General features: G+C 34.1%; 2 protein-coding genes and 1 pseudogene across 5 annotated transcripts; 2 read left to right on the plus strand and 1 right to left on the minus strand.

The window, feature by feature from the left end:
* Positions 1-519: 519 nt before the first annotated feature.
* LOC141674553 (2-succinylbenzoate--CoA ligase, chloroplastic/peroxisomal-like) lies at positions 520-5,264 on the plus strand (annotated as a pseudogene).
* Positions 4,217-4,867, plus strand: LOC141674554 (secreted RxLR effector protein 161-like). The gene has a single exon (XM_074481263.1). It carries the CDS (start codon positions 4,217-4,219, stop codon positions 4,865-4,867), a length of 651 nt encoding a protein of 216 aa, XP_074337364.1.
* Positions 5,265-7,109: 1,845 nt separating the features above from the next.
* Positions 7,110-24,187, minus strand: LOC141672459 (uncharacterized). 4 transcript variants are annotated; one of them, XM_074479066.1, is made up of 23 exons: positions 23,071-24,187; positions 19,454-19,569; positions 18,562-18,770; positions 17,578-17,697; positions 16,368-16,496; positions 16,157-16,282; positions 15,489-15,544; positions 15,296-15,395; positions 15,085-15,202; positions 14,665-14,871; positions 13,887-14,223; positions 13,338-13,431; positions 13,058-13,166; positions 12,471-12,742; positions 12,192-12,319; positions 11,761-11,995; positions 10,055-10,243; positions 9,666-9,952; positions 8,482-8,698; positions 8,095-8,337; positions 7,660-7,739; positions 7,412-7,577; positions 7,110-7,315 (listed from the first exon to the last, which is right to left on the minus strand). In XM_074479066.1, exons 1-22 carry the CDS (start codon positions 23,886-23,888, stop codon positions 7,430-7,432), a joined length of 4,338 nt encoding a protein of 1,445 aa, XP_074335167.1. In that variant the 5' UTR covers positions 23,889-24,187; the 3' UTR covers positions 7,110-7,315; positions 7,412-7,429. The 4 variants fall into 4 exon arrangements, with proteins under 4 accessions (XP_074335167.1, XP_074335168.1, XP_074335169.1 ...); XM_074479067.1 differs by having other exon boundaries at positions 7,110-7,318; XM_074479068.1 differs by having other exon boundaries at positions 7,110-7,577; positions 8,482-8,677.
* Positions 24,188-27,857: the final 3,670 nt, after the last annotated feature.

Genomic DNA, 27,857 nt, shown 5'->3' on the forward strand with positions numbered 1-27,857 from the left:
AGACGACAAGATTTGAACTTTCTCAGCGATGATTCTACTTCTTCAAAATTCGCTTGAACCATACTCTTGTGCACCAGTTCTGCTAAATAAGATTCAGTCACTTCCATCATTGTTTCTGCTTCCCTTTTGTCAGTTGGCATTACGATGCCTTCTGCAATCCATAATTCATACAGAGTCTCTGCTTATCTCTTCATCTTCTCTAAATTTACCCATATATACAAAGCATTGGTGGAATATGTGCTCCTCTCAATTACAGATGGGTATGTATGTGTATGACTTGTGAGAACATCTGTTTCTGTGTTTTTCGATACAAATTAATTTAGTTTACATATTCATATTACAAATTGGTGATTTGTGTTAGTGACACCAGTGATTTATACTACTGTGACTGTGACTTATACCATGTGTATGGCTAATATGTGTCGAAACTAGTGATTTCCAGGAGTCAGTAATTTCGTTTAGTTAACTACTTATGAATAAAGTGGTACAAATTTAATTTTGTTTGAGAATTGCAATAAGATGTGTGGGAATTTAGTGGCGAGATTATGTTCAAGGGTTACTACACGAAATTAAGAATGAAGATAAATTTTCTTGTCCTGCCTTTCTTTATATAAGCCGGAGGCTTGCTTATTTGTAATTATGGCATTTTTCGGCATGTAGAGTTTGGAAGAGGCAAAATCAGCAATGGAAGTTGTGAGACCGATATTACTGGTGACAGATGTAAATTCTACTTACTGGCCCTAAAACTTTCAAGCTGATACTATCATTTCTCTTCTATAAAGTGGCATGTTCTGATGGATCACTCAGTAGAGCTTGACAAATGGTAGTTATCTTCATCTAACCTTTAACATAAATAATTAAATAATATGAAGTTACCATACACGCTCTTTACTTGTGTGCTTATCGTCTTACTTAGGGGTGCCTTCTTTCCCGATGTTAACTACTGAGATGCTTAAGAAGTCAAGCATAACATCAAAGTACATCTGGGGGTCTGATGGTGCTGCCATTATATGCTTCACTTCAGGTAAAGAATTTTGTTCAGTTCTTGTAAAATATAGACTTTGTCCTCTATATTACTGTTTTGTGATCATATTTTTATGTTCTAATGTGGTCGAGTGTTTAATAAACAAGTATCGCGGGTTCACTTCTTTGACATTAAGAGGTCTCTTCTTTTACCTTACAAGATGTTCTTTTTTGTTTTTAAATCTTCATCCCTCCCTATAGGAACCACCCGAAGGCCAAAAGGAGTTACTTTAAGCCATTCAGCTCTTACTATACAATCCCTAGCAAAGATAGCAGCTGTTGATTAAGGTGAGAATGATGTATTCCGTTATCATGGATGTTTTACTATAGTGAATTTTCTGAATGTTGCTGAGTGCTGACTTGATAATGGTAAAGGAAAATGAGACTGTTTACTCGAACATAATTTTGCAGGTATATCTGCATACTGCACCACTGTGCCACATTGGTGGATTATCATCAGCCATGGCCATGCTAAAGGTAGGTGGCTGTCATGTTTTAATGCCCAAGTTTGAAGCTAGGTTGGCTCTTGAAGCCATCAAACAACATGAAGTGACATCCCTTATAACTGTTCCTGCAATGCTGGCTGACATGGTCTCTGTAGTCAGGTATGCAGAAAACAAGAATTCAATTTGAAGCATTAATACTCTATTTTTATGTGTTCTACTTTCTTCTTCCCCTAACTGGACAATTTCAATGTCCGCACTTGTGTTGATTGAATTTATGGTCATATCGGAAGCTTCTGACAGGACAACAGAAACATGTGACTATTATTATCTGTAAATAAAATCTTTAATGGAGGTGGGAATCTTTTGGTTGAGTTACTCAAAGATGCAATTAAATTTTTTCCAAGATCGAAATTATCTCTGCTTATGGTGGGTTTTCTTCCAGTGATCTTCAGAATTAATATATCAATCCTAAGTTCAGCCAAGGGCAAATAGTTAAATAGCCAAGAGTTCGGTTGCATTGTATCACAAAATAAAAGGTCTAGGGATTAGGTGAGAAAAGCAGAGAAAATCATCATCCAATTAGTGTGCAACTTTTGTTTTAGAAAGAATATATTGAGCATTACATCTGAGATATCACTCTACAGAAAATATGCACTCTGGACATGATTAAGGTAAATTAGTTCAACTATAGGTCCTTAGGTTGAATCATGCTCTTGCCAACTGCTGTTTAAAAGTTTAGTAATTGTCCGAGTTACTCTTTTAGACGAGAACTACATGTAATGAACGAATACTAAATGTTCATTTTAGCAAATTAGTGTTGATTACATGGTTAATACGATTTATCTTAGGATTAGATGGTTTAGACTAATACCATATAACTGGGAACATGACTAGCTATGAACTTGTGAAACAAATTTTTTTCCTTCCATGAAGTTAAAATTTTAATTGGCAACATGTTGCAGAAAATCCAAAGCATTACTTCTATTTTCAGAGCAATTTCTAAAAAAAAGAGTGGAGTTGCTTTAGAAATTAGTGTAGTGCTCTGGCTGTACATTAAGCTTACTTATAGATCATACATTTTTCTTCATTAGCGTTCTTAAATTAGACGTCATCCAGAAAAGAACCATATCTATTTTGTATCTGAGTTATCAGTTTTATCTGCAGGCATGTTCTTCTCTCACCTTTATGACCCTCTATAATTTAACAAAAGAAAATTCTGTCCAGTCCTTCATGAATGGAAAAAACTAATTTGCATGAACCACGTGGATTTTGTGTTGGAAAGACTGCTCCTCACGTTGAACTAGAGATCAATTCTGAGGATGTTTCTCAATCTGGACGGATATTAGTAAGGGATCCTCATATGATGCTTGGTTATTGGGGTCTAATACCAGCCACCAAAGAGTCTGTTCCTTGTAACGGAGGTTGGTTTGATACCGGTGACATAGGGAGATTAGACAATGATGGAAATGTCTGGCTCATTGGACGAACAAATTGAAGGATTAAGAGTGGAGGAGAAAACGTGTACCTAGAAGAGGTGAGCATATAATTTTCACTTTCACTTGTTTTCTTGCTTTGCAAGCTGCATGAAATGGAATGAAACACTTTTGTTAATGTAAATAAGAAATCTAAAAGACCTTCTGATATGCTCAAATTCTTCCATTTCATTTTAATTGGCTTTTTTAGGTAGAAGTTGTCCTGCTGGAACACCCTGGAGTTTCCCGCGCTGTTGTTATTGGACTCCCAGACACACGCCTCACAGAAATAGTAGTTGCTTGTATTCAACTAAAACCTAAGTGGACGTGGACCAATTATTGCTCAAACCCCTCGGCTAAAGACAATTAACAATGCCTGTCCAGTGAGATACTCCAGAATTTCTGCAAAGATCAGAACTTAACACAGTATCTCTCTAGAACTTATCCTATATCTGAAGGGGCATAATGCCAAACTTGAACATAATTACACTACTTAGTTATTTATGCCTTTCTTATACCTTTCCACGGGTTTAAAGTACCTAAATATTGTATAATATAGACAAAATCATTACCATTGACAACTAGGAAAATTACGAAGGGACCGGGTAAGATCAGAAGTTATGGCTCAACTCAGCTTTTGCCAAGTAGACTGTAAGGGTGAATATAGACGTCAATCAACTAGAGAAAGTCTGATTAGAATAGATGGGTGTTTGTACAAAACGAAATGAGAGAAATGAAATTGTGAGATATAAGGCCCGGCTAGTAGCCCAGGGATTCTCTCAAAGACCTGGTTTTGATTACCAGGAAACATACTCTCCTGTGATGGATGGAGTTACTTTTCGTTTTCTAATGGGTATGGCTTGTATGGAAAAACTGGAAACACGTTTGATGGACGTTGTGACAACATACCTATATGGATCACTTGATAGTTATATTTATATGAAAATTCCTGAAGGGTTAAATATTGAGGACACTAAGCCTCGACATTTGTATTCTGTTAAATTACAACGATCATTGTATGGTTTGAAACAATCTGGTCGTATGTGGTACAACAGGCTTAGTGAATACTTATTGAATGATGGATATGTTAATAATTAAGCGTGTCCTTGCATTTTTATTAAACGATCATCAACTGGTTTTGTTATTATTGTTGTATATGTGGATGATTTGAATATTATCGGTACTACTGAAGATATTACTAATGCTGCTAACTATTTGAAAAATGAGTTTGAAATGAAAGATCTTGGAAGGACAAGATTTTGTTTAGGTATACAGATGGATTACTTATCTTCAGGAATATTTGTTCATCAATCAAACTACACTGAAAAGATTCTTGATCGGTTCTACATGGACAAAACTCATCCACTAACCACACCAATGGTTGTTCGATCACTCGAGGTTGAAAAGGATCCTTTTCGTCCTAGAAAACAAGATGAAGAGACTCTTGGACCTGAAGTTCCATATCTCAGTGCAATTGGCGCTCTCATGTATCTTGCAAACAACACACGGCCTGATATTGCATTTGCAGTGAACCTGTTGGCAAGATTTAGTTCTGACCCTACTAAAAGGCATTGGGATGGAATAAAATATATATTCAGATATCTTCGAGGGACAATCGATCTTGGACTATTCTTCCCAAACAATTCAAGATCACGGCTAGTTGGATACGCAGATGCTGGATACATGTCAGATCCTCATTTTGGGCGATCACAAACAGGTTACCTATTTACATATTGTGATACTGCTATCTCTTGGAAGTCTACAAAACAGACTATGGCTGCAACTTCATCAAACCACGCAGAATTACTAGCAATTCATGAAGCAAGCAGAGAATGTATTTGGCTAAGGTCGGTCATTCAACATATTCGAGAATCATGTGGATTATCAAGTATTTCAGACAGTCCTATTTTTCTAATTCGAGGATAACTCGGCCTGCATCAAACAACTTAAGGAAGGATATATTAAAGGGGACCGAACAAAACACATATTGCCAAAATTCTTTTACACTCATGAACTTCAAGAAAATGGTGATATTGATGTTCAACAAATTCGCTCATGCGATAATCTGACGGATATACTTACAAAGTCACTACCTACATCAACATTTGAGAAGCTGAGAAATAATATGGGTATGCGGAGGTTAAAAAGTTTGCTACATCAAAATGTCAGAATGTGAGACATTTTATTCAGGGGGAGACTGTACTCTTTTTCCTTCGTCAAGGTTTTTATCCCACTTGATTTTTCCTTGCAAGATTTTAACGAGGCAGTCAATCTTTGCAATAACTCGCATTTGACAATCAAGGGGGAGTGTTAAAATATTTGAATAAATATAAAGTGATTGTCAAAATGTATCAAGGAAGTCTCTCAAATCTTCTTTATTAAGTATTACAAAACTTCCTCAATAAGCTTTACAAGTCTTCCTTAAGCCTTGTAAACCAACTACTATAAATAGCTCATTTAGCTAATGAAATAAAATATAACTTTTCTCTCCATCTTCTATTCTCATATACTTCCTTTACATTAAACATAACTAATATTTTCAATTCAAGGTTTATAACATTCATGACTTATTTCTTTTTGTACGTGGATTTGTTAGAACCGTTAGCATTTAAGTTTCATTTTATATTTTTTTAAAAGGTTATTTGTCACATTTTTACATTTATATTTTTTTCCATTTTTTTTAAATAGACTTTTTTAAGAATGGGAATTTTTTTTAATTATCGTAAGTTGAGACATAACAATTACATATTTTACGTTCTATTAGTTCTCTCGATAACTGAGGGTAAATGTTTCATTTTTCTTTTGGACACAAAAAGTGAACATTCCACCAACTTTCTTCAAATCCCGATCATAAATGTCATTTTCCTTCTTTTTAATTAAAAAATAAAACTTATAAAAGTAGACAGTGAAAAATATAAATAAGATAGACATACTAATGCCATATTATAATAACCAGAATAGTATAATTTGTAATTTGGTTAACTTGTCATTTTAACTGTCCCTTTCCATCTTTTCATCAAATATTGAGAGCCATTTTCGAATCTCGTTAACAACAAATATTTATATAATTTATAAGCATACCAACAACAAACATTTACAATATTATTTATGAATAATATCTCATCAATCATATATTATTTATACTATTTGAACCTAACCTGAAATTATAGACAATGAAATTATAATTATATAATCATTAGTTACTATTTAATTATTTACACAAAATTTTAATAAAATTAATCCCAAAATAGAAATGAAAATATATAAACGGGCCATAAGCTAGTCATTATAAAAACAGTATACATATTCCGCCCTTGTTATTTTTGGCTTCTGTTTAAGAAAATTTGTGAGTTTTTTAACTATAGCAGCCTATTTTGAAATGTTTTAAGAACAGTCACAAATGCATTATTAAAAAAAAGTCACAAATGCATATTATTACCGAAATCGACCCTTATCTCCTATAATTATCATGAAAATTATTGGGTACAGTGCGTTTCCATAGAAGCCTTACAACTATTTTAAAGGGTTGTACTTAATTCAAATTTTGACAGATTACTGACTCAGAAATTTTAATAAAATTTAACATAATTGATATGCATAAATTCTAGTATATATTTTTTCTTAAATCCAGCACAATCTCTCAGTGAAATTTCAAACAAACTAAAATACACCATTAAATTTACAAAATCCACTGAATTCATCAATAATAATAAGTTTTGAATACCATTTTAAAAGACTTTTGAATGAGGTTTGAATTTCCCTAAACTTTTTAAAATCTGAGTTGAATATCAAAATTTTCCTAAAACTGAATTTTCCTAAAAAAAATTAGAATCTGAATTGAATACATCATAATTGAATTTGAAGGATGGTTTAATTTCCCTATCAAGTACCTACCAACATATCCTGAACTTTTGGAATCCAACATTAATCCTATAAAATCTAGAACGAATACTCCCTCTAAAAGTCTAATCTCGCAAAACAGGAAAGATGAGATGAGCTGAATGCTCCTCAAAATAGTGTGAAAATTCTCAACAAAGATTAAAAAAACGGTGATCCTGATCTTCCCCAAGCTTGTTAAGGAAATGTCATTTACCAAAACAGTGAGCCTTAAACAGCGAGGGGAAATGTCATCACAAAACAGTGAGCCTTAAACTTGCATTCTTTGTCATTTACCAAAATAATATATATTTATAAAGTGGACCATAACATTATAATAAATACCAAAAGATTACATGCCTAAATGATTTCCTAAGGCAATATTTACACTGGTGCGGAAAACTATACTATAAGTCAAATGAGGGGTCCAAAATATTTTCCTCATCTTTTCTGTCATTCCATTTCTCTTCACTTCTAACCTGCCGGCATAGGTAACTCCTGCTGTACTAAAATCTTTAAAGCGGGGCAAAAAAACTAGTAAAACATAAAAAAGACAGGATCAAAGTAGACCAAACGAGATTATGAAAAACTGACTTTTTGATTGGTTAAATATCACGACTGCCAGAACACCTCAAAGTCAGTACTATACAATGAACGATCTTGAATCTCCAAATTTGCTACATGCCAATTTATAAGCCAGGACTGAATACATTTACAAACAACTAGTGCAACCGGAAAAACCCACCACTCACTTTCATCCCTGCAACAAAGGTAATACAAGTTGAGCATATAAATTCTTATATTGACCACTCTACTACATATCTAGAGTGCCAAAAACTTACATGTTCCACGGCTGAATATAAGGTACTTTTTTACTTGACTGGGTGCTGTAGTGATAATATCCACAAATAAAAGCAACCGCCTAGTAAAAAATTAGAGTACATCAATGCATAAACAAGAAACAGAAATGAACAAAAATGAGAATCTTAAACACAATGTCCAAAAGCTCTCCCTGTATATAATTAAATAGATATCAATGTGTAGAAACTGTAATTTTCAAAAGGGTTCACAATCCATGTGTCCGGGCACAAGCAAGCAGCACTTAGTTTTGTGACACTCACTTGTAACCAGAAACTGTCATTTTGTGTCTTAGAACTGGGAGAACATAAGTTATCACTACATTTAAACATTAGGGAACAGCACTGGGTAGCGAAAAGAATATTCATAATAATCTTATTCAACATTTAGAGATACTATCATGAAAGGAAATTTCTTACCACATTAACCAAAGAAGTGATATTCCACAAAGCATAGACACGTGCAAGCCCAGCAGAGCGTCTTGGTCCATGACTAAATAGAGCATTAATTCCAGCAGGAAATGGAAGTATGATCCCGAGGGGTAAAATAAACAAAACTAGAAAATCGTCGGCCAACGAAATAGAATACAACTGGAGCAAAGTAAGCAATACCAAACTAAAATCTCCTAGTAGCAGCATTGAGATAATCAACCCAACAAGATCCTACATCAAATCACTTATTAGATAAGATGTAAGCAGACAACAAATTTACGAATGACATCGTGTGTAAGTGTGTGTGAGAGGGAGAGGGGGGGACAGAGAGAGGGAGGTGGAGAGAGAGAGAGAGGGGAGGGAGGGAGATCTTACCTGATGGCCTACGGGTTTGGTGTTATGAATGATGAAAGAGAAAGGAAAAAATACATCCCGCTTCTCGTCTAGCACGTCTATGCTGTTAGCATCTACATTTCCACCATATATCTTTCTTGGTCTCATATTACTTTCATCAACTATGGGAGGTTGGATCAAGGTTGTCTCTTCTTTCGGATGGCCATATTGATTCTCTCTGTGAATTATATCATCCGCACTAACAATGAGAGGAAAATTTAATTATTTATGCAGTAAGAAGGCTAGTAACAGTATGATTTAGAAATTTCGAATAAGTTTTTAATTCAATTGTACAGAAAGTAGGCCGGTGCTTAGATAATAATTTGAAATTACCAAGGAAAGAAGCAAAACTCAAATCACCAACATTTCAGGCTATAACTGATTCTGTGCTCAGAAGTAACTTCTGAAAAGGTGCCATAATGGTTCCACCAACAGAACTTTGCATAGTCCATTTTTTATAGTAAAAATATAAATAATATGACAAGTACCCAGGATGTAATCGTATGCGCCCAAGAAACATGTAGCACTCAGCATCATAGATCTACCATATTACTACAACTCAACTACTCACAATTATGTGTACCAAAAAATATGTAGCATCAGTACACCAACATGATATGAGAGGCAGGTAATTATTAAATAGTAGGCATGAAATACAAAATCTCACAAGCTCCATCCTTGCGGCTGGCATACACTTAAGCTAAATCTGCCTAAAAGAAGACTGGGTAGATTTAATCCTATCTTTGAAAAATCTTAAAGCCTTTTACGATTACATCCAAAACATGTCAGGAGGAAGCTTGCAATGTGAGGCAAATATGCAACAGAAAACACTCTTTTAAGAAAAACAATATATGATAAGATAAGGAATACATGAGTCAATACATAATGAAAAAATACACAAAAGGATGACAAAAAAACATTTTTAAGACTAAAGTGCTGCCTCATGTTCATAATTTAGCATTTCACTAGTAAAAGGTGACAATGTATTGCGTAAACAAGGGAGACATCCTTGACAGCATTGACCCCAAAAAAAACCTCTGAAAGTGACAGTATCAATGCTTTAATGTATATAATACAAATACATGTGCACATGCACAAAACCTTAATCACATAACATATTATCCATGCTTCCAAATTATAGAAGCGTAAGACTGATAAACTATTACCGTGAGTGTGGCTGACTATGTTTTGCATGGTCAACATCTCCAAAGGATGCATGATTCGCATCATCTGCAGCATACACCAGAAGTCCATACTGACAATAACCACCTCCGGTAGCTTGAAACCAACCAAGATCAACCCGCAAACCGTAGATACGTAATGCAGGATTCGCATAAGTGTCAAGCCATCTGTGAACGGCTCGAAACATTGTTTGAAGGCGACCTCGGCGTACTAAACGCAATTGTGCATTTAACCCAGCAACAAACCGGTACCAAGTGGTAGGTGGAGCAGACTGATAGAGACATAGTCGGCTAATTAGCATATATATCCAAACCATGGTTATCAAAGTTATAATGACCAAGCTAATCGAAGAGTAAGTTTTAATAGTAAAAACCTGGCTCATGAGACTTGTGATAATATTGTCACTGTGAAGCGAGAAAGGTGCCATGTAACTTCCATCACCTCCAAACAGCAAAGACAACGGAAATCTTTGACCAAGACGAGGAGGAAGATCTACCCTCTTCTCATCACCTCCAAGGAAAAAATCTACGTACCCTAACATTAGATCAGGAGTCGCAGCTACCTATAGTATTGTATGCAATTAATTAGCTACAGGAACCTTGAATTTTAGTTTCAATTTGTACAACATATACCAAAACATACTATACTGGTACAAAGGATAATAAAGATATGTGAGTCTGCATGTGTGTAATTTTCATTTAAAATATACACAAGTAACCTTAGAAGAATTTTCATGAATCCAAACATCAAAATAATACAGCTTTCAAACTACGCGTGGAGGTATATTCCTGCACTTGATCTCAGTAGAATTACTTCATTAGCATTTTAGGAGATACCCTGTTGCATTTTGATATACAGAAGACAAAGGATCGGCCTAGATTGAAATTAGGAGTCTCGTCAACCCCTCCTAAGAGAAAGTACATTCATATAAAAATTTATTTGCGGTCACTCCATTACTATTTACTTTTTTCTTTTACTAAAAGTATTTCGAAGTTTGCTAAAAAAACTGCCCATACACTTTTTTATATGCTAAATATGATGACAGGTCAATTGCAAAATCCAAAAGAATAATTTAGATAAATTTCTCATCAACTATGGTGGATCTTGCTCTTACCAGTACTGCACCTCACTAATATGGCCATTTGTTGTATTATTCGGATAGCAAGACAACAGCACACAGCAGAGTAATTTTAATAATAGCAAGACAAAGAAAATACATAGGCTTGGGTGATGATTCTTATTTTTAGCTTGGGTCTCAATCTTAAATCTACTTAGAGCATGTCTAATGGTGTGCTATATCTATAATATAGCACAAAATGTGAACTTTGACAATCCAATGGTGGTGTAAACACTGCGCTAATAGCACGGTTCTATAGTTTGTGCTAAATATAGCACTGTGCTATATTTGCCTCATCACAAAAGAGTTACAAAAAGAGGGAAAGAGAGAATAAGTAAAAGTGAAAAAGGTTTATACGCATAAAGAGAAAAATCAGTTAAATTTGAAACAATTTAGTTAAATATAAAAACCAACCATTGGAGACGTGGTGTTATTTTAGCACCAAAAATCCCCTTTTGGTTTTAAATTATAGCAATAGGTGCACCTATTTTTACAACACCATTGGCTTTGCCCTTGGTATTCCTCAGTAAAATGTAGATTTAATTTAACTGACTGGCACACGCAGCATGTATTAATAAAAAGAATAGCCGCAACAAACAAGTTCTGACTAAAACCACAAAGCTCAAGAAACATTTATGATGGCACATTACTTGCTTTAACAAGTGGAAAATTTGACTAATTTTGAAATAGCAGATCCCCCTCAAATTAGGCAGCAGGTTAGATTACTTTAACCTTATGAAGTTTTGATAAGTAATTTACATGGGAGGTAAACAAAGCACAAAAGCAATAAATTTATAGACAAGGGCATTACTGGGAGGCCAACAAAGTACAAAAGCAGTAAATTTACAGAAAAGGGAGGTACTTTTTTTACTACATAACTAGGACTGCTTGCTGCTTGACGTATTTTACTACATGAAAAGTCATATTTATGATTTTTTAAAATTACCAAAAAAATCCAATACCTTCAGCCCTTCATAAAGTGCACGTGAGCGACATGAGCGTAAACATGCGTGATCATACTCTGATCGCACAAATTCACGTAGTCTTTGCAACTTAATTCTACGCCGCCACTGTAGCCATGACCACGCTAGAGGATATGCTAGTATGCGTACAATACTGTAAACCGATCCCTCCCACCACGGATAAGTTGATATGGCATTTATCTCATCCACAAATCTATTGAAGGCATCTTCGTATCTGTCACATTTTCAATACTCTTATTAAAAACTAGTTAGAGATGGATATATAGTGTATATATATACATAAATAAAGGCATCTAACCCATGAAATCATTGTTTTTCACTGGCATAGAACTCGCAGAAAAAAGATCTTCTGTTTCAATTAAAATAAAACAGAAACACCAGGTAGAACAACAAAAGGCTGGACTGCTTACACTATTTCTTTTATCTGCTCCGGAGGTGTATGAGGTAGATACCAAGGTTCGCTGAATGTATTAGATCCCATAAAGTACATTCTATGTACATGACCTTGTGATTCTTCAACTCTATTTGTTTCCAAAACCTAATATGAATTATTTACGGTAAGGAGAATGAAAAGATAAAATAATAATATATAAAACAAAGACCCGGTCACATATGGGTCCATAATGGCAATAAAGATGTTGGCCAAAATTCTCGGGAGATTTATTGTTGATGATGAATGAAAAAATAACCTCATTCAGTGATTCCAGGAAAGGGAAAGAGTGATCTATTTGAGACCCCTGATGTGTAGGGGCGGGACCAGGCAATTCGTCAGTACCCACAAATTTCATTCTAGCAACGCTAAGCACCAGAGCTAAAAGTACAAGAAGCCCTAAAAGAATGAGACAAAATAACCACGGACCACCGAATGTGTATATCAACTCTTCCAGCGCTGTGTAACAGTTTGGCATGTGATATCTGTCGGAAACGCACTTATAAGGACAGGGTAATTCAGCAGTACCGCCTGTTACAACAGCAAGGTCATAGTTAAAAGATGCAACAATCATGGATAATAATATAGGAGGCAATAATAAACGGTGTGTCAAGAAATGGTAATCCATAATAACTGAACCATTACAAAATGCAAGTGACAAAACCTTTGTAAATATTAAATGTCAATAGGATTGTAGTACTATTGCCGTAGCAACAATAGCATATTCGAGAATATAGCAAATTGTACTTATTCACACTCTAATACTAATAATTCTCTTAGAAGTCATACTTTCACATTGTAACTTGAAAATAGATAAAAATAAACAAAAAGATTATGTATGATAACCTCGAACAGCAGTATAAAATGCACGCCGGGGAAGATCAGACGATGGGCACTTATAGCAAAGGGACATATCAGATCCTGTTACGTTTTTATATGTACCAGCAGGACATTCCTGCAAATAAGGCAATATGAAAACATATCAATCTCATTACTAACGAGCAATTTTTTTCAAAACCTTTTGGCATTTAAGCGTCTGGAATTTCACATCTTCCTCCAAGTAATAGTTGAGAACAGTATGGACTACAACAATTAACTGAAATTGAAGAACTTAGAGTGTGCCTACCATGCAAAATGTACCATAAAGCCCTTTTGGGCAAGCTCTTCCGGTTATCGTTCCATTATCCCCTGCACCACCTTGTTTCCCACCCAGGCCTCCGCTATATAGTAATTAACATCGAACGGTGAGGTGGATTTGATAAAAAGTGTACAATGCCAGTGAAATACAATTTTTACAACTGGTCAAAAATTTGAAATCGTAAAAAACAAATCTGTAAGAGGTATATACTTGCGACAAAATATATGAAAAAGCAATCACTCATTTAAAATGAGATATTTATTAAATGAGACATATTAATGTGCAGTTTGCCATTAAGAGTCTGACCCCTATAGATTGTAGACGTGGCATTTGAAACTCACGAGTGGGGCAATTTCAAAATTCTTTTATTGCTTAAGGACAAATACCTGGGTTCAAACTAGTATATCATGTCTAAATTCCATAAAAAGTTAAGTACTTAGAGATGGCACTAAATTAGGTTAAATAAATGAGAAGATTAATATATAAAGATGCAGAAGGGCACAAGAACTGATGATATTCAGAATGATATATACAAACCTAGCATGTATACTTCCTTCCACACTAGCTACAGGCTGGTACACATCTCCGGTAGAAATGTCTGACCAATGAAAATGAATCCTACCACCGCCCCCTCCGCCACTCCCATCTGGACTACCATGACCCCCAACACTTGAAAGAATGCCAACATCACCTAGAGCAAGTGTCCGCAAGAACAGAAGAATGGTTCCACCAGATGCACCGCCAATTCCACCATTCACATTATCCGACCCAAAATAGTTTTTCATGTGACTCTTCTCCTCAAAACTTCCCCCATCAGCTTTCAGTGAACCTTTTACTGATAAGCTTGTTAACGGCTGTTCCCATGAGCCAATCACTGCATAGTGAAAACATCACGAGCGATGAAAGTACAAAATAATATCCAAACCAAAGCAAAGACACTTGTCAACCTACGAAAATTAAAATGTTCGAACTGAAGTGCATACCAGTCAATGTGTAATATAAGTACAGATTTATACAACTGAAACATCGCTCTCTCACATTCTTACATTCTTACATGTCTGATCACTAAATTTAAGAAAATAATCATCAAGGATAGAGAAATTAACTGAAAATTAAATGTATCATTAGCTAAATATCACATGACTTGACTTCTTTGAGCTTTGCATTTAAGCTAACCAGAGTCCAATAATTTCAGACACAAAAAAGAGAAAGTGACAAAAGGTTGTGTGACTAGCAGCAATTGCATGAAATAGAACCCAACCTGAAATCTGATGTTCTTACTCGACAAGACTAAGTAATTAAGACTCAAGCTTACCTAAGATACCGCCACCAGCTGTATAACCTATTGCACTGTCATTTCCACTTCCACTGCCCAGTTCACAAGGAAGATCAGCCTCGCCATACGCAATACCACCCTCGATACAGCTATCATTGTAACAGCTAATACCACCCCTCCCGCCATGCCCAGCTCCACTGCCAACACCGCTAACTATTTTACCTCTACCAACACCACCAATGCAACCTGGGAAGACATAATAAAATAATAATGATTCCTCATAATATTAATACATAACAATACACATCCCGAAAATGTGTCATTAAAAGCAAAATTCTCCTTTCAGGCTGGTAATTGAAGGTGATAAATATTATAGATAAAGAAAAGCATTACCGGGCACATTATAACAGATGTATAATTATTTCTAATGAGAACTTGAAGTAGTAAAGTATGCTTTACCCATCCCAGAGGTGGTGATTATTCCAGAAGGCTGAATATCAATAGTTCTTGCCCGGTGAAAATGAACAACTGATCCTTCCACGAGACCTTCAACAAGGATATCTTCAACTCGACATATCTAAGGAAGCAAAAAATACAACAAAGATTATTTTACCTCTTTGAAAAAATTTAGGCGTAAATAGGAAAGCAAGTACTTTATTTTAAAAAACACCTGAAGAGTAAAGGACAGTGAAGAGTTCACGTTACAGTCTTCAGGTGGATGAAGCAGTTCAGCAGGACATTTTTGACTTTCACAATTCAGCTTTGGTACCCTGTCATACATTTTACGGAAAAATGGTAAATCTCAATTTGTCCCAATATAAAAGATGATATTATAACAAAACAAAAAATTTAGCAGTACTTACACAGCATCTGAGGTGGCGTTTTCTAGAGGACCCCGTAAAGTAGATCCAGGGCCAACCTTCATGCCAAAAGAAACAAGACATATAGTCAAGATAATTATGCAAGAAGCAGATCTGGTAAAGCCTACTTCGCGAAGTACTTGAAGCATGTAGTAATTGTGAATTTCGCTAAATATACTAACTAGATGTAAACCGATCATGATTCATATGATGTGCAAGGTCACAAGACAGACAAGAATCAGATGGTATTATTAACTTTAGCACGAACAATGAAGGCTTATCCGGTGAATCATTTAACTTAACAAACAAGGAACAAATCTAAAAATTTTGACGTTGTGATCCATCAAGACAAAACCTGAGTTAGATATGTGATGATTGCCACAAAAATTCATGTAAAAAAATTAGATTGAAAGTGATGCAATGCCACAGCAACCGCATGTAATCTTATCACTACTACCACCATCAGACTTAAACATATGACCTGTTACTCATTAAATTTATAATTAAAAAGCTTTTTAGCATGAAAAAAGCACATACAAAGAAAAACTGACTAAAAGGTTTCTGTGAAGCCGCAATATACAAGTGTGCAAAAAAATACAGAAGTAAAATCTGGACATCCTTTGGCCACAAGAGAAAATGAACAAAGAGAGTTAAAAGAGACATCCACTTACATTGATATTATAAAACAAAGACAAAACCAGATGTTGTGCTTCAATAGTGTCTCCTGGTCCAGACAAGTTCAATAAACCTTGCCCATGAACACCCAGATTTGCATTCGAATGTATGAGGGAAGATTCCTGCAGAGTTGATTGATTACAATTCAAGACATGTAGACAGAACAAGAAACCGTCCATGGCAATAATTAACATTACGGTGGAGCACCTTCAGAACGATGAGATTACTAGAATCAAGCGAGGATGTCTCAACATTTGCATCTCCACCGCCATCTATTAGCAGTTCAGAATTCCACATCAGAAAGATTTTAACAGACATCCGAAGTGCACCATAAACCTAAAGAGCATGCAAACAAATCAGGGAACAGTAATGAGTAGAAACACATAAAACAAAACTCGGAAGCACAGAACATGTCACTGCTTGCAAGGGAGATTTTATTTCAGAATTATGATCAGACTAAATAATTCTCTAATTCTCTTACGAACCATTTTTTATAAGTATACCATTTCTTCTATCCTAAAAAAATCAGTCTAGACAACATTATTGCTTAATATAAAGAGTAGTTGCTCTAACATTCTTGTAAAAATCAGACTGCTAACGGGAAATAAAATAATAATCTATTATTATACAGTGCAAAATAAATTGCTCCTAAACATATTTTTACATTGTTAATTGCATACAATAGAACATGGATTTTTTCAGAACCATTTCCAATTACTGATACGTTTTTTCAGTTGGCTGGAAAATGGGTAAATATGTTCTAATCAATATTCTCTATATAAGAAAGTTAAGAGGTTCGAACAAAGTGTAAGACCCAATTACTGCAGATTTAAGTTTTTAAAGTTCTGTATAATGATATTACAATATTTGGAGACCATACAGGTTGGCTAAAGACATCATTACTATATTATTGTATATAACTGAACATAAGAATAATTCGGAGTCCAACAGTAGTACATAAATTAGGCCGTTTATATGTATCAAACCCATATCAGTAAATATGGTGTAACATATTAGCAAACCACGATAATAATCCTATTCTACTGGATGAACGCTACAGCTGATCATGAGTCCCGGTCAAATTATAAATCTATAAAGCTGTACTACGTACACACATTTATATATGATTATATTTATCTATATTGTTATATTAAAGTCGAACTAAAGAGGATTCAACCATTTTCATTATATAGAGTAACTAAAAGAGCTATAATATAATAATATTTCCATATATGATATTAAATTAAAATTAAAAAAAATAAAAAACACAAAATATGAAGAATTTTTTTTAAGAACATAAATAAGAAAATCATAAAATTAAGCTAGTTAAATTTAACAAATAACATCACAATGTAGGATCACATAAAAATTATTCATGCTACTAATAGAGCAGTTACAAAGGAGATTTAATGCATACCTTGATTACAGAATCACTCATTAACAGCTCTTCTGCTAACAGTTCAAATTCTGATAGAGAATAATGTGCTAGCCCAAAGCTCAGTGCTCCACCAGTTACAAGTTTAATTTGTCCTTGGACCTGACAACAAATATATAGCACAGATTTAGCTGAATTACAGACTAACAAGAGATATATTCCACAGAAGATAGATAATACGTTAATAAATAAATGACGGATAAATAAATGGATCCGTCTTACAGATGCAGATGTGGAAACATTTGCAAATCTTAACGCTTACAGCTAAATTTCATTTGTACAGGGCCAGTGATCATTGATTGGCAAATTGAAAAAGTTGAAATGCATGATTGAGGTATCTAGTCAGATGCACTTTTAATATTAAAAGGACAAACAATGATCTTGTCAAAAAAATAACGAAATAGAAATGAACTTCAGTCCTCAACTGCGGTATTGAAACAATTGATATGGCATAACCAGATAGGATTTGCATAACCAGATAGGATATGCGCGTTTACAAAAAACTTTAGGGGTGAGGGTTGTTGGGAAGGACACTTGCCATTGTGATACTACATTACCAAAACAGGCAGCTTTAGTTGATATCTCATTTCCTCCAAGATCACTACTTATATTATTTATTGATATTGACATATGCCTAGATTTAGTACACAATAAAACTTAAGGGGCCTCTTGTTTAAGTGTATACCCCAATCCAAATTCTTCAAAATAAACTCCCATCTTGTACCAAAAATTTCTTTGTTTTGGAAGTAAAAAGGTTTATTCAGACTTCAGAGACATGAAGCAAGTTAAACACTAAGAGTATTGATATCAGACTATAATTTTATAGTCTCAAAGACTCACATAGTTTGTCATGCTGTAAGCACTAAGCATTCACAAAAATGTCAAATCCTAATGAACATGCACCAAAATTTTGAACTCTTCAATTCAAAACCAGTTGTGAATTCATTTTATCCATATATCACTGACCTGTACACGACTCCAGAGCAAAGGAACAGCAGCTTTAGCTTGGTTTTCAATATAAACATTTGTCATTAGGGGCTGGTACGGGAATTCTAAAAGAAGGGTGTCGGTATCTGTTGATTTGTTATGATTGTTAACAAAAAGGCTCCGTGGAACAGTGTCATAAAAAGTCCCTGCAGCGCCTGCATTTTCAGGACAACCAAGACTGCTCCCACCTGCAAACATGAATGTGAAGCTTTTCAGCTGCTATAACTTGCACAAACTGAAAATTGAAATACCTGACAAACAATAGTAAGCAATATAAAAAGCCAACACTGTAACAGCTCAAAGAAGAAAGAACGGTAATGCTTTTAGAACATCTACTCCCCAAAAAAGAAATAGATCAAAATTTTCTAACGTACATATATTACAGCAGTATTAAATATGTGTTCTATCTTACTCGCAGCTCCAGTCTCCTTTTATTGAGTCTTGAGATTAGAAGAGCTAATCATAACGAGCAGAGAACTAAAGGATATGATGATCTATCAAAGTATACTACTAAAATGCCTTAAAATCGTTATAAATGTAACGAGACCTAAAGTGCAACCTACTTGAAATTTTATGATATATATGACATGTGACCTTTTATAAAAATTTAATTTGAGTTAATCTTTTGTCAGAACATACTATACAGTTTATACTTCATATGAAGTCGTTCTATTTAGACAACTGTTTCACAAGGTTATAGAGCTCCACCGATATTGTGGAACTTCCTTCAGTGAAGCCGGAAAAAAGCTTTGTTATTAATAGACTAGGAAAATTGGGCCAAGCGAGCTCTCCGTAATAATTATGACCAATTTTAAAACTTATGTATATAACATGTGTATGTGTGTGCACAACTGCAGATAATAGCTCCTACCATGAGCCTTGATTTTAGGATCCTCATGCCTGCTAAACACGTCGACAGAGACCCTTCCACCACCACCGCCACCAAACCCGTCACCTCCACAAGCAGTTATTATGCCAGTGCCAATCCTGTAGACAGAGTGTGTAATTGATGCATCAGTATATCAAGGCAACTGATGACTGGTGTGGATACAATGCTAGAAGCAGATAAAAGTAAGAGCATAGATATGGACATTTCAACTGCATCCTGATAAGCATAAAAATTGAATTCAGCTGCCTGCTTGCTTACAGCACTAAAATAATTTCAAATATTTACAAGAACCCAATGTTCAAGGAGCTACCATCTATCAGAGCAAATTTACGCCACTAATTAAACACGAGGAAAGAAACCATCTACCTGGCAAAGATTTTTTCGCATAGTCAACCAGGTAGAAATTCTGATAAGCAAATACAGAACAAATGTATTACCAGATTCCAACTCAATAGATGTTCATTTTCATAAAACATGTTAATTATTACCATTGTCATAAAACATGTTAATTATTACCAGATTCCAACTCAAGGCACTAATACGAAGTCATGGTAACAAAAAAAAGATAGAGCATCAACTACAAGCCCTATAGATTGGTTCTTGTCTTCTGAACAGTTGACAACTTAACATAGCAAAAATTCATCCCCACGTTCTTTTTGAAGATTTTCAAAATCTTCATCCTGACTATCCTAACATCATTCGCGGTTAATTGCCTGCATTTTATGATTCGTGTCTTTATATATCTGTTTGTATGTCTGAATCGTCTCATTCATGTAATGCGTATCTGTTGGCTGACTTGGGTTTCAGGGATTTGTTATGACTTGATTCCTTAAAAACTACCCAACGTTCCAGCCAACAGCGCACACACTCAACAACAAAACACGCTTTTTCTGCGCTTCTTGCACATCGCATAAGCGCACAGAAGCGCAAGCTTCACTGAAGTTGCATCGCATAACAAAAGCGAAGCGCTTTAGACTCGCATCTCGCATATGCGAGCGCATATGCGTGCTTTTAATAACACTACTTAGAACATGCTCGCATTCATCCACAAGGCTTATGAAGTACTCCCTCCATTTCATATTAGTGGTCCACTTTCAAAAATTCACGCATATTAAGAACATCTATTGTTCAGTGAAATTTTTTATTTGTATCAATATTAATTGCATTAGTTAAATATAATGTGGAGTAGAATTGATCTTGGAAATATAAACTAGATGTATGTGAAATAAAGTTTGATTTTGGAAATATAAACGGGTGGGTAGTTTTAGGAAGTTACTTAAAAACTTCAATTGAAAGTTGAAGTGCACAACTAATTTGAAGCAATTTTTTTTCAAAAGTGGACTACTAATATGAAACGGATGGAGTATTATAAGCAAAAATGGCATTGCTACATAGGGAGTAAGAAATAGAAATTCCCCAAAGATTCACACACAAAATTTAAAGATCAAGGCATAGTTTTAATTCATAGGCAAATTTAAGTAACCACGGCTCAAGTCGATTCCGTTTTATTATAAGGATTTAATATTGAGATTTTTGGGTATGAAGTCATATTTATTTAAATTAGCCAATAACTTGGACACAGCACAGTGTCTATGATTCACATTACACAAAACTCAAGGATCATAAATATAGATGATATAGAGAAATTCAAGCAATTTCAAGAAAAGACTCATCTTGTTGCCATTAATCCCATTTTGTTACGATGTCTACTCATCTCTTCCTCTAAATAATTTTCATAACTGTTTGTTTAGTCACAAGGCTAGTTGGCTAGGTGTTAAAAATCGTAGTAAAAAAAGATAAAGAGTTGTGTTACAGTAATCTGTAACTTGGTTCATCAGGATGTATTTACGAGTTTAATGAAAAGGTGACAAATAATTTATTATCAGCACACATTGCAACTACAGGTTTATAACTAATATTCAATTCTTTTTAGTTTAGGAACTTGAATTTGTTTATAATTCGATTTTGATCACCACTTCTCAATTATATTTCAAACTTTTTTTGCTTCATCCTTGTTTCATTTACTTCATTTATTATGTCTTGATTTTTTTCAAGATTATTATGTGTGTGTGTGTCTCTATATATAGTCATGGCAAGTCATCAGTGATCATCTTATGCTTATTCTCAATACCTTACAAAGATGAACCACTCTTACCCCCAACATGTCCAACACTGAGACCACCATATCACCACTCAAATATAGAAATACTACTTAAACACCGCACCTGGTAGCCTTACCAATCACCACCCTTATCTAAAATGTTTATAAAGTCATTCTCCACTGATTATGCAAAACAATCAAGATAAGCAGATACCAACTTTAGCTGGAAAGTTTCAGCATCTACTTTTAGAAGTTGGAGACTTAAAAACAGTCATTTGGACATAAACTTTAAACTCTGATACAAGTTAAAACATGGCATGACAGGTCGTCAGATTTTCATTAAAAGGTCCTCAAACAATCTCGTTTGGAAATAAACTTTAAACTCTGATACGAGTAAAGACACGGCATGACAGGTCGTCAGATTTTCATTTAAAGGTCCTCAAACAACCCCTGTGAAATTCCTAACTAACAGAACATTTCAATGTTAAGATTAAATAATGTAACACTTGCAGCTGATAAGCACATTTAATTTTTTTTTTTAATAAAATACAATTATTTACTTAAATATTCAGTTGGTCTTATCATGTATTTATTATATTTGTGTATTGTGTACAACAAAAAATAGGAAACGTAAGCTTGCCAAAGACAGATAAAAGCCTCCCAAAGCATGAAATGTGCAGCAGCTCCTTTGTTCTCATTTTGTTGCCCTCTAGATAGATATAGACTAGGTTCTTCACAATAAAAAGCAATACATGCACATATACTGAACAGACCTATGACCTAACAAAGAAATAAAGTGTCTGGAAAAGACCTAACTCCTAGAGGTCTCTCTTCCTCTTGAGGTTGCATATCTACGAAATTGTTACAGCACTAAGGCTATCATTCAAAATTATGAATGCAGAGATAAGCCGCATTTCCTATCTCAAAGACAAACGCAAACTTACTTATCATTCTTTAATGGCTAAAAAACGCAAATAAACTTCCCTGACCTAACAGCACATTAAAAAATTCTTATGTTTGAAAGTTCCTATTCGAAAGAATGACGACAAATGGAACCCGCCCCTGTCTAAATACTTCCATCTTCATTAAGAAGTCATAGAAACTATAAACTTATATCTTAAATCTTAAAAAACTGAGCTTAAGTCGCTATTAGGTACATCGCCAAGATTCAAGTTTCGACCTAGTAATCAAATTACGCTTGTGATCAAATTCCAATATAACCTACCAATGTACATCTTATATCTTATAATAGACACTTGATACTGAATTTAAAAAAAAAAATCCTGAAAATGCTAAAACACTCTAGAATTATTGGAACCCAAGACAAGACCCTGCTCCAGCAACTAAACTGAGCAATTGCACCAACAAATATGCAACATGTGTTACATGATAGATTGCATAATTGATTAAAGCATGTAATATAATTGCAACTCATTGGTGACAAGCTTATAGCAAATGAATTCTAAACAAAATATCAAGCAATAAGAAAGGAAGTTACATTTTATGAGCCTTGATGTAAATGCTGCCTCCAGATCCTCCCCCGCCTCTAGGATTTCCATTTCCCCCATCAGCCACCAAACTACCATTCACCTCAAGATAATTTCTAACTATCAACTTAATTATTCCTCCACCACCACCACCATAATCCTCTTCCTCACTTGTCGTCCCCCCTTTACTCCCAAAACTATCAGGCGTCCTCAACGAGTTCCACGAATACGCATCCCCGCCCCAAACATCCTCCGGTAACTTCTCCTTATCAATCAAACAACAAGCCCCTCTCCCTCCATGTCCACCTCCCGCTCCATCAATCCCCTGAGGCGTCCCACTCGTTTGAGCCGGTGGAGACCCTGCCAACGCAGTCGTATTCACCACCGAACCATTTCCAAACGTCGCATTATCAGCCTCAAGGTCAAAAACACCCACAATAACCTTAGCATCATCCCCTAAACTGAAATTACCCGTAACATTAACCGCGACCTGACATCCAACAGCCAAACAAGCAACACTAACATTCGAAAGGATATAAAAATTGCCTTTCCCTGCTATATACACATTCTTCGATATGTTAACACTGGAAACAATCTTACAAGTAGTATCCAACGAACCTACTCCACCTAGATCATCCTCACACGACACGGAAGGCGGATGTGGAGGCGGAGGCGGTGGCGAAGGCGGAGAATAATCCTGGTGAAAGAAACTCATATCCGAGATCGAAAACTCATCTTCTGTCGCAATCACATCACTTACAAAAAAGCTAGGGTTTGTAATCCACATAAACAAAACAAACACAACCGATACAACACTTAAACTCGCCATTCACATATAATCTATAACAATCAGTATCTATATAGCATGATTACATAGTGAAATCCAAATCTAGAGCTTTGAATTGCATTTTGTAGAACAAAACCCTAATTTTACAGTGTGTGTGAAAATGAGAAGAGGTGATTATAATTATAATTTATATATATAATTTATAGATGATTTATAGATGATATATAGATACAGGGAATGGTGTAAGTATATATTGAAAAACCCTTTTCCCTGTATTGTGAATTGGGTGAAATTAGGAAAGGCAAGTGATTTGGGAGTAGATGAAGGAAGGTGAGAGAGTAGAGAGAGTGGAGATTATAAAACTATATTTACTTTCTTTTTCTTTACATTATTTTATTTTACTTCCTCTTTTTAAAGTTACTTTATTTATTTACTTTCTTAATTTTTTACGCTTTAATTACAACTAAGTTGATTTATTATGTACTTTCTTAATCTTTGATTACAATAATGGGACTCATTTATCCAGATTCAGGAAATTTATTTCTCAAGATTTTATTCACTAGCATATCTTGAAACTATAAACTCGCAGTCATTCTACGTGTTTAGTGAATAAATACATTTAAAATTTATTATATTTGATATCTCAACAATTTATGTTCATATTTACTTATGATTTGCGAAATCTTGTCAAATTATTGTATTGTCTTATTTTTATAGAATAAATATTATAATAGTAAATACTTTACAATGATAGGAAATGGAGGTTAAAAAGCAATAAACGATAAATTATTTATAAAATTGATATTAAAATTAATGGACACGTGTACGTGTCCGATATTATTTCTGGACACGCGTATTATTTTCAAAAAATGAAGTAGTGGATAACTATTAAACATTACCTGACATTGTAAAATAGCTCGAATAGCTACCAAGAATGTTATCATACCGGGGGTTTCAATGACAAAACTGACACCTATTTATAGAAATATCGTAAAATATAAAAAAATAACGTAAAATAAAGGTATACGCGTGGAGCTATTTACGTGTTTAATTTTAGTTGCCAACAGCTACTTTTTTGAAATAATAAATTGATAATATTATATTAACCGAATATATATTTTTTCGGTGATATTGTTAAATAGCTTCATTTATCTACCGTTTGATAACTAGTACAATTGTGTTATACAAATAAACTTTTAATGTTATCATGATAAAATAAAAATCACATTACATGTGGTCATTGCAAGTACTTGATAAATTAAAATTCCCTATATTAAGAAATAATTTATTATTATTTAGACATAGATTATTGTAGGTTATTATTCGACCTAAATCGAAGTGAAATTACAGGGATAAAACAAGTAAATTTAAGAAATTTTTCTTGATTATATTTGTAAATGCAATTTAAAAGAGATGGTATAAATAATTGTATGAATCCCATTTTCCTTCTCTAAAGAAATAAGATTAATAATCTTATAAACAATTTTAAAAGCAAAACAACAATAAATCGAACTTTATGTTCATTTATATGTGTGTATTGTCTCGCTCAATATCTCATTCAAAAGCTGACTTTTTCGCCATCTGAATTAATTTTGGATTGATATATTCTTAAGTTGCGCTAATCTTAAAAGACTTATGCTTCTAGTTATTATCCCAAATGAATGTCTCGTCAAGAATAATAACTGGAGGTTCATTAAGATTAGCTACTGTTAACGGAGGAATTTGGTTAAGAAAGATTTGAGATTCGCGGCCGGAATCAAAATATGCTGCGGTGATCGAAGAAATCACCAAAGTGCGTTGATTTGGGCTTAAAACGACTGATATTACTAGGGTTTATGTTTCTGTTAGGTCACGCAACACTGTAGAAGGGGGTTGAATACAGTATTTATACAATCAAATCGATTTAACACAAGTATGTAACAAAGATCAAGTATATTGAATAAATTCTGTTACAATAATGAAAGGCATATGTCATAGCCTATTTGTTTATTCGAGGATTTAACTCAACTCAAATAAGAATGTAACAAGTAAATAGTGGATCTACCGTTAAAGAGATCTCTCAAAGTAACATATGTCAAAGGATTCAGAAACAATGTTCATCTATAGACTTGAGGAATTACTTCACTGGAAGAAGTTCAAGAAATTGATCAAGCCTCAGTGATATAAATCAAGATTGTGGATTTAATCAAGTGACAGAGATCTTGTCAGGGTATTAAACAATTACAGGATTTAATCTGAAGAAAATCAAGTTATCAAAGTCAAGACATGAAGAAACGTCACGGAAGTTAGTCACTCATGAACCAGACAGTACATCGAGTGTCAACATTGAAGTGGTGGAATTGATTCATAATTTTCAGTGATTTTCAGAAGATTTTCATAAGAGTGGTTGTTGTTCAAGAGTAGTATTAATTCTCTATTAATTAATTAAGCCATATAATTTAATTAAGAAAATAAATTATATCTACAAAGATTAATTTATTGATTAATTGAATTAATTGATTAATTAATTCTAAATTAATATTATGAATTTTCAGAATTGATTTTGAATTTATATTCAATATTAATTCAGCATGTCAATCAATTGAACCAGTATGATAATCAATTGTCATATCGAAAGTCATACTAGTTCAAATGGATTGTCATACCGAAAGTTCTACCAGCTATGGGATTGTCTTGCTAGTTCAAATGATTGTCTCACCGATTGTCTTGCTAGTTCAACAGATTGTCATGCCGATTGTCTTGCTAGTTCAACATATTGTCTCACCGATTGTCTTGCCAGTTCATTTGATCTCTGTTGATTGAATTATTAAAAGACAACAACAGCAGACATTCAACACAACATTGAATACACTTCATCTACTCAAGAACAAAAACATCAGCAGCTGCAGAAGCATATCATCTCTCACTGCTGCAAATTCAAGACCATTAATTTCTAGCAATTAAAGTTAAATCGAAACCACTAGAAATCATTCTCTTGTTCTTGTGTAACTATCTAGTGGATCAAAATCCCTATAACTTAATCTCAAATTGCTTCTAGCATTTGATCCTTTTTATTGCAAAAATAGAAAAAGTTCATGTTGAATTTATACTATTTTTGTGATAATTTATTTGAGATTAATCCCTTGTAAACGATACCGTTGTTGTAACATCTTTCAAGTTTAATAATAGTTTTATTTAACTTGAATTTTGTTTCATTTTTTTATTCCGCATTAAATTCTATTAAACGGTAGAGTTTGTATTCAACCCCCCCTTCTACAAATATATTGGGACATAACAAATAAGAACTTTTGTTCTCTCTCAGTGATTAACAAATATCACTAAGAGCTGTTAGGTTATAATGTATAATCTTCTCGATAATGATAACACTTATAGTGTAAACCCTAAGTCTGTGTTTATATATTACACAGTTATAAGATAACTTCTAATTGATATGGAATATAATTATGTCTCCTAAAATATAACAATCAGATATTTTCTACAAGTCTTCTAGTCCTCTAACTATTTCCATGCATATCTTCTTTTATTTTAGTCTCGATCTTCTACTGTAAATCAGCTTCCTTCCTTATATGAAAGTCTTCTCGCACTTAAGTTCTGATATTAAGTTCTGACTTCCAGTAAGTTCTGATTTTAGTAAGTCCTGATATGTCCTGTTTGTTAAGATCTGAAAACTAAACATGAATCATATTAGACATGACATCTCAAATATATCTAACAATCTCCCACAACTTGTAAATTATGCAAAATATACAAGTTAATAGATTTGATGATGTCAAAAACATTTAAGTACAGTTGCAAATAAGAGTTTAACTAGATAACTAACTACAATTTATAGTCCTTATAACTTTTACCAATCTCACTGAGTCAATCTGAATCCATAATGATTCTTTGTCAATTAATCTTGGCCTTTGATCTTGTACTCTTCAAAATTTTTATAGACTTTTTAATCGAAGTGATTAGATCATTTGTTGATTGATAATCCTGAATATTCAACTTGTCTGCATTTTGTACTTT

Source organism: Apium graveolens, chromosome 7 (assembly GCF_009905375.1).
Source record: "Apium graveolens cultivar Ventura chromosome 7, ASM990537v1, whole genome shotgun sequence".
NCBI classification, from domain to species: Eukaryota; Viridiplantae; Streptophyta; class Magnoliopsida; order Apiales; family Apiaceae; genus Apium; species Apium graveolens.